Raw genomic sequence first — 14,991 nt, 5'->3', positions numbered from 1 at the left:
TATAGTAATTGTTGTCGGTAGTGGCTTTCTTTCTCAGCAGCGTTGGCCCTCGAATCTTAGTTGAACTGAGTTGTTCAGTCAGCATCAATCAAGCAAGCAGTTTAGTCGTTTGTAGTTTGATGTGAAAGTGAACTGTCGACTTGTGAAGCTGTTTTTTTAAGCTGTTTCTTTCTTTACTTCGTCATGAGTTTGTCGAAGGAACGTAAGTACAGTGAAGATTACATTAAATACGGCTTCGTTCCTGTACAAAATAATGGTGTCGACCAGCCGCAATGTGTTGTCTGTTATGAAGTATTGAGCAGCGATTCCGTTGACATCTTGTCGGCTCTAACAATATTTGTGGACTAGTTATTTGTTATAAAGCAATGATGCCATGAGATTTTGTCGTCTTTAGCGACATTTGTCGACTAAACACAGCCCTTTAAAAGGTAAGCCGATGGTGCTTTTTGCTGCTAAATGTGCGAGTTTGAAGCGTATAAAGTAATATAGTATTGGATCCATTGCATAGTCTTCTGAGAAAGCGATCCTTGGTTCCGATGAGCCATCACTACTCATCGCGAAGACTAAGAAAAGCCGTATTGTCGGAGAAACACTTATCAAACCCTGTTTGTTGAAAGCAGCTGATATTGTTCTTGGACCAGAAAGTTAACAAAAATTTTCACAAAGACCGCCTTCTGACAACACTGTGAAACGTCGGTTTGATGTCATGGCCGAACACATAATAAAGCCATGAAAGAATCAGAATTTTTCGCAATACACTTAGACTAGAGTACAGAGATTGCATATTGTTGTCAACTGTTCGTTTTCGTTCGATACACAGGGTGTTACAAAAAGGTACGGCCAATCTTTCAGGAAACATTCCTCACACACAAAGAAAGAAAATATGTTATGTGGACATGTGTCCGGAAACGCTTACTTTCCATGTTAGAGCTCATTTTATTACTTCTCTTCAAATCACATTAATCATGGAATGGAAACACACAGCAACAGAACGTACCAGCGTGACTTCGAACACTTTGTTACAGGAAATGTTCAAAATGTCCACCGTTAGCGAGGATAAATGCATCCACCCTCCGTTCATGGAATCTCTGATGCGCTGATGCAGCCCTGGAGAATGGCGTATTGTATCACAGCCGTCCACAATACGAGCACGAAGAGAGTCTGCATTTGGTACCGGGGTTGCGTAGACAAGAGCTTTCAAATGCCCCCATAAATGAAAGTCAAGAGGGTTGAGGACAGGAGAGCGTGGAGGCCATGGAATTGGTCCGCCTCTACCAATCCGCCTCTACCAATCCATCGGTCACCGAATCTGTTGTTGAGAAGTGTACGAACAATTCGACTGAAATGTGCAGGAGCTCCATCGTGCATGAACCACATGTGTCGTACTTGTAAAGGCACATGTTCTAGCAGCACAGGTAGAGTATCCGTATGAAATCATGATAACGTGCTCCATTGAGCGTAGGTGGAAGAACGAAACTAAAATGAGCTCTAACAGGGAAATTAAGCGTTTCCAGACACATGTCCACATAACATCTTTTCTTTATTTGTGTGTGAGGAATGTTTCCTGAAAGTTTGGCCGTACCTTTTTGTAACACCCTGTATACAAAACGAAGCAATTAAAAACGAGGTGCTGTTTTATATAGAGATAATAATGACTACTTCAAAAGCTATATACAGCGATATATGAATTCTTTTGCAAATATGAACTATCGTGACAAAAACTGATCGGCGTATGCACAGACGACTCCCCGTCAATGCTTGGACCTCGCTCGGAATTCGTGCAGATCGTCAAAGAAAAGAATGCCAATGATATTTCAATTCACTGCAGTGGCGGATACAAAAAAACCTCAAGGAGGGGGAGCTAAAGATATCTTGAGTTACCTTTACTTTTACCGTAATAAAAAATAATCAAGTCACATGCAAAGTTTAAGAAAGTTTTATTTAAACTGATTCTACACATATACAAGTCAATGCCGTAGTATGATATAAAAAAAGTTAAAATCGTGGCTCTCTTCCTTAAATGATGGATTTATGTGCCTATTCTTCGTGTCAAATTGGTTAATTAAATCGTGAATTTCACTGTTATACACCGTCAAGCCTTGGGAGCTAAGACACTTCCGTTAGCGCACCTGACGATGGCGACATGCCTGATCGCCGAAGTACTGTGCCCGTTGGACACTATGGACCGGCAAGAAATACGCCGGGAGAAACTGAAGATTCACTTCCAAACGAACTCTTAATATTATGTAGCCGCACACCAAGTCCTTACTGGTTTCCCTTTTAACCCTTTCCTCCCCCTCACCCCCCCCCCCCCTCTCCTCCCCCTCTCACTAATAAATAATATGCTTACTGTAGGTAATACAGTACTTTGTGAAGGGCGCCAGGAAGTTTCCATTTTCGACGACAAAAGTTTGGGAATCCATGCTTTAGATAAATGGTTTCTCCCAATTATTTTCTTTCTGGTTAGATGCAATTTTAAACATAAGTTGTATGCCCGATAATGTGCCGTTTGCTTCCTCGCAGTCAGTTGTAATAGAAAACGGGAAAGTAGTATTTATGGCATATCAGCTTATGATTAGAATACTACTGCGGAATGTGAATCTTCCGGAACTTTGTAATCCTACCTGTTTGCAGATTAAAACTATGCGAAATACTGGCGTTGAAACTACGACTCTCACGGATCCGGCAGCTGAAGAGGTATCTCTCATACTCCGTATAACAAACTATTTACAAAGTCATTGCGACTTCACGACTTCAACAATAAACGAGGCTCTAGTTGGGAAGGAAGAGGGGGGGGGGGGGAGAGAAGATGGTCAGAGCTAGGAGGAAATGGACGGGGGGGGGTGGAGAGGGGGAGAGGGAGAGAGAGAGAGAGAGAGAGAGAGAGAGAGAGAGAGAGAGAGAGAGAGAGAGAGGAGATGAACAGAGAGGCAGGGCAGAAGGAAATTGGGACGTACATCAATTTCTATACATACTAACTGCAAAGAGTTTCTAGTTTCATTGAGATGAAATGAAATGTCGTGTGGCTAGGGCCTCCCGTCGGGTACACGTGTCGCCTGGTGCAAGTACGCCACTTCGGCGACTTGCGTGTCGATGGGGATATTATTATTATTATTATTATGATAATAACACAACACCCAGTCCCCGAGCGGAGGAAATCTCCTATACAGCCGGGAATCGAAGCAGGGCCCCTTTGCGTGGTATTCCGTCGCGCTGACCACTCAGCTACCGAGGCGGACTCTCGCTGCCCTAGTCACTTATAGAGTCTTCACAACGCAGCTGCTAAATCGCCTGAAACCGTTGGTCCCTATCAATGTTGCTTCGTCTCTCGACAGTCGATTCTTGATTATAAGGGACGTTCAAAAAGAAACGAGCCGGAGGCATAATTACAGAAACCAGCACCTGTATGTTAGAAGTATTGACCCTGGCTGTTGAGACACTCGTCCCACTGTGACAGAAGGCGGTGAATGGCTGTCTCATAAAATTCCCAGGGCTGCGATGTTAACCAGTTCCGCACGTACAGCTGGACGACGTCGTCCGAGGTGAATCGCTATGCTGACGTTCTTCTTTGACCAAGATGGCCCCCTTCTGATTCACTTCCTGCAGCACGGGACAACACTGAATGTCCAGCGTTACTCGCAAACCTTGACCACCCTTCGCAAAGCGATCACATAAAAACGACCAGGCAATCTCACCCGTGGGATCATCCTGCTCCACAGCAATGCAAAGCCTCCTCATACGGCCAACACAGTCGCGGCACTCCTGCAGAAATTCAAATGGGAGGTTCTCGGCCACCCTCCATACACTCCAGACCACTCTCCCTTTGATTACGCCATTTTTGGCCGGGGCAAACGATTCACGCCCCGGGAATTTTACGAGACAGCTATTCACCGCCTTGTGTCACAGTGGGACAAGTGTCTCAACAGGCATGGACAATACTTCTAACATACAGGTACTGGTTTCTGTAATTAGCCTCCGGCTCGGTTTTTTTTAGCGCCCCTTTTACATCTCAGGCAGATAATAATAACTTTTACTAGTTCGATCGGGAATTAACACCTCATCGTCATTGGTTTTCTACAAGTTTATTACAACATAGACTTTCCATGTTATGGGAAACGACAGACGAATATGAAATCCCATCGAAATACATCCGACTAATTGCACGTTGCTACTCTGTCAGTTTGTCAAGTACAGTTCGGCAACCAAGTAACGCCACCATTCAGTATTCGAACTGGACTGAGACAAGGCGATCCATTGACGACAACACTGTTGTTGTTGTTGTTGTTGTGGTCTTCAGTCCTGAGACTGGTTTGACGCAGCTCTCCATGCTAATCTATCCTGTGCGAGCTCCTTCATCTCCCGGTATCTACTGCAACCTGCATCCTTCTGAATCTGCTTAGTGTATTCATCTCTTGGTCTCCCTCTACGATTTTTACCCTCCACACTGCCCTCCAATGCTAATTACGATAACACTATTCACTCGAAAAAGAAATGATTGTCGGAAGGACTGACTTAGCATACAGGAAAGTCAAAACAACCTTCGGTGACATTAAAAGCAAGGATGGTAACACTGACTGCAAGGGGAATTCCACTGTTAAATGCAGAGGACATAGCAGATAGGTGGAAAGAGTACATTGAAGGCCTCTATGAGGGGGAAGATTTGTCTGATGTGATATAAGAAGGAACAGAAGTCGATTTAAAAGAGATACGAGATCTAGTATTAGAATCAAAATTTAAGAGCTTTGGAGGACTTAAGATCAAATAAGGCAGTAGGGATAGATAACATTCCATCAGAAATTCTAAAATCATTGGGGGACGTGGCAACAAAACGACTATTCACGTTGATGTGAAGAATGTACGAGGCTGGCGACATATCATCTGAATTCATCCACACAATTCCGAAGACAGCAAGAACTGACAAGTGCGAGAATTATAGCACAATCAACTTAATAGCTCATGTATCCAAGTTGCTGACAAGAATAATATACATAACAATGGAAAAGAAAATTGAGGATGTTGTTAGATGACGATCAGTTTGGATTTAGGAAAGGTAAAGGCACCAGAGAGAGAATTCTGACGTTGGGTTGATAATGGAGGCAAGACTAAATAAAAATCAAGACACGTTCATAGGATTTGTCGACCTGGAAAAAGAATTCGACAATGTAGAATAGTGCAAGATGTTCGAAATTCTGAGAAAAATAGGGGTAAGCTATAGGGAGAGATGCATATAATATGCAATATGCACAAGAGTCAAGACGGAATAATAAGAGTGGACGACCAAGAACGAGGTGCTTGGATTAAAAACGGTGTAAGACAAGGATGTAGTCTTTTGGACCCACTCTTCAATCTGTACGTCGAAGAAGCATTGATGGAAATATAAGAAGGGTTCAGCAATGTGATAAAAATTCAAGGTGAAAGGATTTCAATGACACGATTCGCTCATGACCTTGCTATCCTGAGCGAAAGTGAAGAAGAATTACATCATCTGCTGCATGAAATGACCAATATAATGATTACAGAATATGAATGAGGATAAATCGAAGAAAGACGAAAGTAATGAGAAGTCTCAGAAATGAGAACAGCGAGAAGTTTAACATCAAGGTTGATAGTCACGAAGTAGATGAAGTTCAGGAATTGTGCGACCTAGGAATCAAACTAACCAATGACAGGTGGAGCAAGGAGGATATCAAAAGCAGACTAGCAATGGCGGAAAGTGATTTCCTGGCAAAAGATGTCTACCAATATCAAACATAGGCCTTAATTCGAGGAAGAAATTTTTGAGAATGTACGTCTGGAGTACAGCATTGTATGGTAGTGAAACATGGACTGTAGGAAAACCGAAACAGGAGAGGATCGAAGCGTTTGAGACGTGGTACTACAGACGAATCTTGAAAATTAGGTGGGTTGATAAGGTAAGGAATGAGGGGGTTCTGCGCAGAATTGGAGAGGAAAGGAATATGTGGAAAACACTGATATGGAGAAGAGATAGGATGATAGGACGTTAGGACATGAGAGAATGACTTTCATAGTACTAGATCGAGCTGTAGAGGGCAAAAACTGTAGACGAAGACTGAGACTGGAATACATGCAGCAAATAATTGAAGACGTAGGTTGCAATTGCTACTCTGAGATGAAGAAGTTGGCACAAAAGAGGAATTCGTGGCGGTCTGCAGCAAACCAGTCAGAAGACTGATGATTAAAAAAAAAACTATTCAATTTTGGAAAAAGTAAGCTGTGACATTCGTGGAGATGGTGGGAGTAGACACAATACTGATATTTGCTGGCGATGTGTTTCTTGGCGACGCCTTAGAGCAAGCACACGCTGATCCTTCCCGAATTCTCCATACTGCAAAGAAAATTGGGCTGGTGGTTGTTTCTCGGAAAGATTTGAAAGCAAATAAATCACTTGGTCCAGGTGAATCCCAATTCGATTTTACAAAGAGTATTCTACGCCATTGGTCCCTTACGTAGCCTGCATTTGTTTATCTTACCCGGCACAAAATGCCAAGCGACTGGAAAAGGGCGTAGGTGACTCTAGTATATAAGAAAGGTAAAAGTATGGACCTGCAAAATTACAGATCAATAATCCTAACTTTGGTTTGCTGCAGAATCCATGAACATATTCTCAGTTCGAATACAATAAACTTTCTTGAGACTGAGAATCAGCATTGTCATAGTTTTAGAAAGCATCGCTCATACGAAACTCAGCTTGCCCTTTTCTCACATGATATACTGCGAACAATGGATGAACGGCAACAGGCAAGATTTCACATTTCTTGATTTCAGAAGGTATTTGACACCGTGCCCCATTGCAGGCTGTTTACGAAGGTATGAGCGTATGGAATAAGTTGACAGATATGTGAGTGGCTCGAAGACTTCTTAAATAACAGAACCCAGTACGTTGTTCTCGAGGGCGAGTATTCATCAAAGACAAGGGTATCGTCAGAAGTGCCCCCGGAAATTGTGATAGGGCCGCCGCTGTTCCGTATATACAAAAATAATTAGGTTGACAGGACAGAATGGGCAGCAGTCTGCGGTTGTTTGCTGATGATGCCATGGTGTACCGTGAGGTGTCAAGGAGATACAAGACAACTTAGACAAAATTCCCAGTCGGTGTGATGGCAACTAGCTCTAAATGTGGAAAACTGTAAGTTAACATGGATGGGTAGGAAGAACAAACCTGTAATATTCAGATATCCCATTACTAGTGTCCTGTTTGCCACAGTCAAGTCGTTTTAAATATCTGGGCGTAACACGGCAAAGCGATGTGAAATGGGACCAGCATGTGAGAACTGTGGTAGGGAAGGCGAATGGTCGACTTCGGTTTATTTGGAAGGGTTTTAGGGAAGTGTGGTTCACCTGTAAAGGAGACCGCATATAGGACGCTGGTGCGACTTCATCTTGTGTACTGCTCGAGTGTTTGGCACCCGTACCACATCGGATTAAAGGGAGGCATCGAAGCAGTTCAAAGGGGCGGGCTGCTAGATTCGTTACCGGTAGGTTCGAACAACACCCTAGTGTTACGGAGATGTTTCGGGAACTCAAATGGAAATCCCTGGAGGGAAGGAGACATTCTTTCCGAGAAACACTATTGGGAAAATTTACGGGATCAGCATTTGAAGCTGACTGCCGAACGATTCTACTGCCGCCACTTTCGTGTAATGACCACGAAGATAAGATACGAAAAATTAGGGTTCATACGGAGGCAGATGCATCTATATCTACATCGTTACTCTGCTATTCACAATAAAGTGCCTGGCAGAGGGTTCAATGAACCACCTTCAAGCTGACACTCTACCGTTCCACTCTCGAACGGCACGCGGGAAAAACGAGCACTTAAATTTTTCTGTGCGAGCCCTAATTTATCTTATTTTATCGTGATGATCATTTCTCCGTATGTAGGTGGGTGGCAACATAATGTTTCCGCAATCTGAGGAGAAAACTGGTGACTGAAATTTCATGAGAAGATCCCATTGCAACGGAAAACGCTTTTGTTTTAATGATTGCCACTCCAATTCACGTATCATGTCTGTGACACTATCTCCCCTATTTCGCGATAATCAAAACGAGCTGCCCTTCTTTGTACTTGTTCGATGTCATCCGTCAGTCCCACCTGATGCGGATCCCACACCGCACAGCAGTACTCCAGAATACGGCGGACAAGCGTAGTGTAAGCAGTCTCTTTAGTAGACCTGTTGCACCTACTAAGTGTTCTGCCAATGAATCGCAGTCTTTGGTTGGCTCTACATACAGTATTATTTATGTGATCGTTCCAATTTAGCTTATTTGTAATTGTAATCCCTAAGTATTTACTTGAATTTACAGCATTCAAGTTTGTTCGACTTACCGCATAATCGAAATTTAGCTGATTTCTTTTAGTATTCACGTGAATAAATCACACTTATCTTTCTTCAGGGTCAATTGCCACTTTTTGCACCATACAGAATGTTATCTAAATCATTTTGCAGGTCGTTTTGATCATCTGATGACTTTACAAGACGGTAAATGACAGCAACATCTTCAAACAATCTAAGACGGCTACTCAGATTGTCTCCTATGTCGTTAATGTAGATCAGGAACAACAGAGGGCCTATAACACTTCCCTGGGGAACGCCGGATATTACTCCTGTTTTACTCGATGACTTTCTGTCTATTACTACGAACTGTGACCTTTCTAACAGGAAATCACGAATCCAGTCGCACAACTGAGGCGATACTCCGTAGGCACGCAGTTTGGTTAGAAGACGCTTGTGAGGAGCGGTGTCGAAAGCCTTCTGGAGATCTAAAAATATGGAATCAATTTGACATCCCCTGTCGATAGCACTTATAACTTCATGAGTATAAAGAGCTAGTTGTGTTTCACAAGAACGATATTTTCTGAATCCGTGCTGACTATGTGTCAATAAAGCGTTTCCTTCGAGGTACTTCGTAGACGGTCGTTTTTCCCTCCCTCTATTTGCGGGTGGAACGGGAAAGGAAACGGCTAGCAATGGTACAAGATACCCTCCGCTTCGCACCGTACGTTGGCTTGCGGAGTATCGTTGTAGATATAGAAAGAATCACTCTTGAGTTTCGAAGTGCTACTAACAGTCCATCTAGCACAATGACTGTGCGTAGCGGGTTAAACAGAGTAGGGTGTAATGATGGAGCAGATCCTCGTATGGCATACATTTCTATAGTCAATCGTAAGTGACGTTTGAGGTGGTGTAAAGAGCAGTGGATGACTGGAAAGGTGTGATATGGTCGTTGGATGAGGGCCTTGGATGTATGGAGTTGAGTGTGGTTGAAAACTCGATGATTTGGCTTTCCACAATTGACATTTCGAGGTCTGCGTGGATGAGGTGTGTGCTTGTCCACCATGGTGCTATATCCTGTAGCAATCTGATTGAAGGTTTCGGCTTTCGCGAATGCCTGTAGCACATTGCATGCCATCTTGATTAGCGCCAGTAGTGAAGTACAGAGGAGGTAGTTTCAGCAACATGGGGGTGTTTTTCCATTTTAGTGTGTGGGTCCTCTTACTGCATTCAAGGATGCGGTGAATGCAGAATGGTATGATGATGATGATGATGATGATGATGATGATATTGATTGGTTGATTGATTATATCAGCATGACAGTGCAACCAGCCATAAAGCAACAAGAAAGGTGGTAGGAGTAATCCACTAAATTACAGGCCCATATCGTTAACGTCTGTATGCAGCAGAATGTTAGAACATTTATTGTGTTCGAACATTATGAATTCCCTCGAAGGAAACGTCTATTGACACACAGTTAACATGGGTTTAGAAAACGTTCCTGTGAAACATAACTAGCTCTTCATTCACATAAAGTGCTGAGTGCTATTGACAAGGGATTTCAGATCGATTCCGTATTCCTGGATTTCCGGAAGGCTTTTGACACTGTACGACACAAGCGGCTCGTAGTGAAATTGCGTGCTTCTAGAATATCGTCTCAGTTATGTGACTGGATTTGCGATTTCCTGTCAGAGAGGTCACAGTTCGTAGTAATTGACGGGAAGTCATGGAGTAAAACAGAAGTAAGTGATATCAGGCGTTCCCCAAGGTAGTGTTATAGGCCCTTTGCTGTTTCTATATAAACGATTTGGGAGACAATCTGAGCAGCCGTCTTCGATTGTTTGCAGATGAGACTGTCGTTTATCGATTAATAAAGTCATCAGAAGATCAAAACAAACTGCAAAACGATTTAGAAGAAATATCGGGCCGGCTGGTGCGGCCGGCTGGTTCTAGACGCTACAGTCTGGAACCCCGCGACCGCTACGGTCGCAGGTTCGAACCCTGCCTCGGGCATGCATGTGTGTGATGTCCTTAGGTTAGTTAGGTTTAAGTAGTTTTAAGTTCTAGGCGACTGACGACCTCAGAGGTTGAGTCCCATAGTGCTCAGAACCATTTGAAGAAATATCGGAATGGTGCGAAAAGTGGTAGTTGGCCCTAAATAACGAAAAGTGTGACGTCATCCACGTGAGTGCTAAAAGTAACTCGTTAAACTTCGGTTACACAATAAATCAGTCTAATCTAAAAGCCGTAAATTCAACTAAATACCTAGGTATTACAATTACGAACAACTTAAATTGGAAGGAACACATAGAAAATGTTGTGGGGAAGGTGTAACATTACGAGTCAAGACAGCTGTAACGGAACTTGAATAGCGTAAAGTTATCGTTAAAAACGCACGCCGCGCGATTTGTTACGATTTGGTCGGTCATAATAGTAGTAACATGCTTTTGAATACAATTAAAATATAACGGCGATACCTGTTTAGCGTTATTGGAAATAATATGTAATAAATTAATGAGTAAGGTAGCCGATCCTATAAGAAGAGGTAAAATTGGGCATATTAAGGTGTTTTGCTTTATATCGACTAAGCCGATGATACGGTGTCTTTTTTTTCCGTTTACTCTTAGAAGAAAAAAAAGAAAACAAGTAACGAAGTGCTAATTGTGCGTTGTGAAAAATATAGGGGCGAATTTTAAATAGCTACAGTGTATAATCAGACTAACAAATGGACATTCAGTTACGCGAAATAGCGGACAGTGAAGTGTGGTCATTAAATTGAGTACACCTACAGGGCGGTCAATTCCGGGATAAGTCTATTCGCATCTCACGAGGGACGCGGTATTGAGACCGGGTTTTTTTTATTATATCACGGAGAGCGGGCTTCAATTTATAAAAAGGAGAAAAGCTGTATCATTATCATTGACTGTTGGTGTTAAGCAACCAAAACTGTTCATCAAAGGGTTTCGGTGAATGAGTGGTGAATGCGAAATGAAACTGTGAACGAAGTTATGTTAAATAAAGCAGAAGAGACAAGACAGTTTGGTCGTATCTGTTATTATTCCATAAACCGTAACATTTATTCTCGTTGTACGAAGCCTTTATAGACGATCGTTATGACAATTTGCTTTGAAGGGATCTCGTTACGAGTTAAGTTTTGGGGACCTGGTCAACAGGGGATAGTTCGTAGATCTTAACTACTGCAGCTATTCTGGAATCAGGTGCTACCGTGACCGTTGTGTGTTGTCTATGGCTTAAGGTCATCATATCTCATGCTCTAAGATCGACGCGCCTTTCCTCTTGGTATAACGGTGTCTCACGGTAACCACGACAACGCCGACGGCGAAGGAAGATACGGTAGTTTAAGTAGTTTTAAGTTCTAGGCGACTGACGACCTCAGAGGTTGAGTCCCATAGTGCTCAGAACCATTTGAAGAAATATCGGAATGGTGCGAAAAGTGGCAGTTGACCCTAAATACGAAAAGTGTGACGTCATCCACGTGAGTGCTAAAAGTAACTCGTTAAACTTCGGTTACACAATAAATCAGTCTAATCTAAAAGCCGTAAATTCAACTAAATACGTAGGTATTACAATTACGAACAACTTAAATTGGAAGGAACACACAGAAAATGTTGTGGGGAAGGCAAACCAAAGACTGCGTTTTATTGGAAGGACACTTAGAAAATGTAACAGACCTACTAAGGAGACTGCCTACGCTGCGCTTGTCCGTCCTATTTTAGAATACTGCTGCGCAGTGTGGGATCCTTACCAGATAGGACTGACGGAGTACATCGAAAAAGTTCAAAGAAAGGCAGCACGTTTTGTATTATCGCGAAATATGGGAGAGAGTGTCACAGAAATGATACAGGATTTGGGATGGACATCATCAAAAGAAAGGCGTTTTTCGTTACGACGGAATCTTCTCACGAAATTTCATCAACAACTTTCTCCTCTGAATGCGAAAATATTTAGTTGAGACCAATTTACATAGGGAGGAACGACCACCAAGACAAAATAAGGGAAATCAGAGCTCGTACGGAAAGATACAGGTGTTCATTCTTTCCACGCGCTATACGAGATTGGAATAATAGAGAATTGTGAAGGTGGTTCGATGAACCCTCTGCCAGCCACTTAAATGTGATTTGCATACATGTAGATGTAGGTTTGTGGACAACAAAATTCCTGAAATGGACTAGCTTGCCCAGAGACCTATCCTGAACCCAATGGAACACCTTTCGGATGAATTAGAACGTTGACTTCATCCAGGCCCTGGTTTCAGCCCTCGAGAAAGGAAGGGCTGCCATTTTCCCGCAGAAATTCATTGAAAGTGAACCCGTCATAAAGGCAAAGGGTGTCCGACCGATGGCCTTTGTAGTCTGGTCCCTTCAACCCCACAAATCAACCACTTGATGTCCAAATACTTTTGATCAGTGCACGCTTAAAATCGTCCATACAAAATAATACCCTATAGATACTTGTCAGACATCTTCACCAACACAACAAAGAAAAAAATGTGATTCTTGAGTTTCTCCCGGCGTATTTGATAATCAAAATATCCACGGGTATGCTGCCGGTCTATAGTGTCAAACGGGCACAATATTTCGGCGATCAAACATGTCGCCATCATCAGGTGAACTGACGGACTGAGCTCCTGTGAACGTGCCGGCACGGAGATCCGTACGCTATGGCTGCTCAGCGGGAAAATGGTTCAAATGGCTCTGAGCACTATGGGACTTAACTTCTGAGGTCATCAGTCCCCTACAGCTTAGAACTACTTAAACCTAACCAACCTAAGGACATCACACACATCCATGCCCGAGGCAGGATTCGAACCTGCGACCGTAGCGGTCGCGCGGTTCCAGACTGTAGAGCCTAGAACCACTCGGCCACTCCGGCCGGTCAACAAAGAAAAACCTGCGTGACTCGGACTGACACGACACTCAAATTACACAAACGCCGTAACTTTTTATTCACAGGTTGCATTCCCAGGTAGAAAGTGCTGTTTGTGCAGCAGTTATCAAGGCTCGTGGTGATTCGGGCGTGTATTTAATGTTTCAGGAGCGTCGAACCACGTGGGTTCGGCGACGACGCCGCGCCTGCGCCAGCCACAGTACCAGAACCAGGGGGACGCGGGTTCGAGCTCGGTCAGCAGCAGCCGCGACGCCGTGCGGCGAGCCTCCACCTACGCGCCGTCCTCCCTGCCGCAGAGGTCAGTCAGCCACTGTGACGTCACAGCCGCCCGCTGATGTACTAACGAAGTATACTTAGCTTTGAGGTGTTACATACACACATCAAAAAAAGTGTTGCATCACCTCGGTTCCGTACATTCTGAACACTGACGTAGAATGTGTTTATATTGCATCAGCAACACAGTCCCTTAGAATTTAGATTGTTCAGCCAACACCATTTCCGCAGTGGTAAAACCGGTGGAAATGGAAGAGGATGTAGATGAGGATGACTGGGGAGATACGATACCGCGTGAAGAATTTGACAGACCACTGAAGGACCTGAGTCGAAACAAGGCCCCGGGAGTAGCGACATTCCATTAGAACTACTGACGACCTTGGGAGAGCCAGTCCTGACAAAACTCTACCATCTGGTGAGCAAGATGTATGAGACAGGCGAAATACCCTCAGACTTCAAGAAGAAGAATAATTCCAATCCCAAATAAAGCAGGTGTTGACAGATGCGAAAATTACCGAACTATCAGTTTAATAAGTCACAGCTGCAAAATACTAACGCCAGTTCTTTGCAGGCGAATGGAAAAACTGGTAGAAGCCGACCTCTGGGAAGATCAGTTTGGATTCCGTAGAAATATTGGAACACGTGAGGCAATACTGACCCTACGACTTATCTTAGAAGAAAGATTAAGGAAAGCCAAACGTACATTTCTAGCATTTGTAGACTTAGAGAAGGCTTTTGACAATGTTGACTGGAATACTCTCTTTCAAATTCTAAAGGTGGCAGGGGTAAAATACAGGGAGCGAAAGGCTATTTACAATTTGTACAGAAACCAGATGGCAGTTATAAGAGTCGAGGGACATCAAAGGGAAGCAGTGGTTGGGAAGGGAGTGAGACAAGGTTGTAGCCTCTCGCCGATGTTATTCAATCTGTGTATTGAGCAAGCAGTAAAGGAAAAAAAAGAAAAGTTCGGAGTAGGTATTAAAATCCATGGAGAAGAAATAAAAACTTTGAGGTTCGCCGATGACATTGTAATTCTGTCAGAGGCAGCAAAGAACTTGGAAGAGCAGTTGAACGGAATGGACAGTGTCTTGAAAGGAGGATATAAGAGGAACATCAACAAAAGCAAAACGAGGATAATGGAATGTAGTCGAATTAAATCGCGTGATGCTGAGAGATTTAGATTAGGAAATGAGTCACTTAAAGTAGTAAAGGAGTTTTGCTATTTGGGGAGTAAAATAACTGATGATGGTCGAAGTAGAGACGATATAAAATGTAGACTGGCAATGGCAAGGAAAGCGTTTCTGAAGAAGAGAAATTTGTGAACATCGAGTATAGATTTAAGTGTCAGGAAGTCGTTTCTGAAAGTATTTGTATGGAGTGTAGCCACGTATGGAAGTGAAACATGGACGATAAATAGTATGGACAAGAAGAGGATAGAAGCTTTCGAAATGTGGTGCTACAGAAGAATGCTGAAGATTAGATGGGTAGATCACATAACTAATGAGGAGGTATTGAA

General features: G+C 43.2%; 1 protein-coding gene across 6 annotated transcripts in view; it reads left to right on the top strand.

The window, feature by feature from the left end:
• The window catches only part of LOC124551354 (echinoderm microtubule-associated protein-like 2), a 666,787-nt gene that overhangs the window by 537,225 nt on the left and 114,571 nt on the right, over nt 1-14,991 (top strand). For all 6 annotated transcript variants that reach the window (XM_047126385.1, XM_047126388.1, XM_047126384.1 and 3 more), the window contains exon 4: nt 13,350-13,500. In XM_047126385.1, coding sequence (XP_046982341.1) covers nt 13,350-13,500 — 151 coding nt within the window. The remainder of the gene's footprint in view (nt 1-13,349; nt 13,501-14,991) is intronic.

This window comes from Schistocerca americana, chromosome 9 (assembly GCF_021461395.2).
Source record: "Schistocerca americana isolate TAMUIC-IGC-003095 chromosome 9, iqSchAmer2.1, whole genome shotgun sequence".
Taxonomy (NCBI): domain Eukaryota; kingdom Metazoa; phylum Arthropoda; class Insecta; order Orthoptera; family Acrididae; genus Schistocerca; species Schistocerca americana.
Note: the sequence above shows the minus strand (reverse complement) of the source record. Positions and strands in the feature narration are given on the sequence as shown.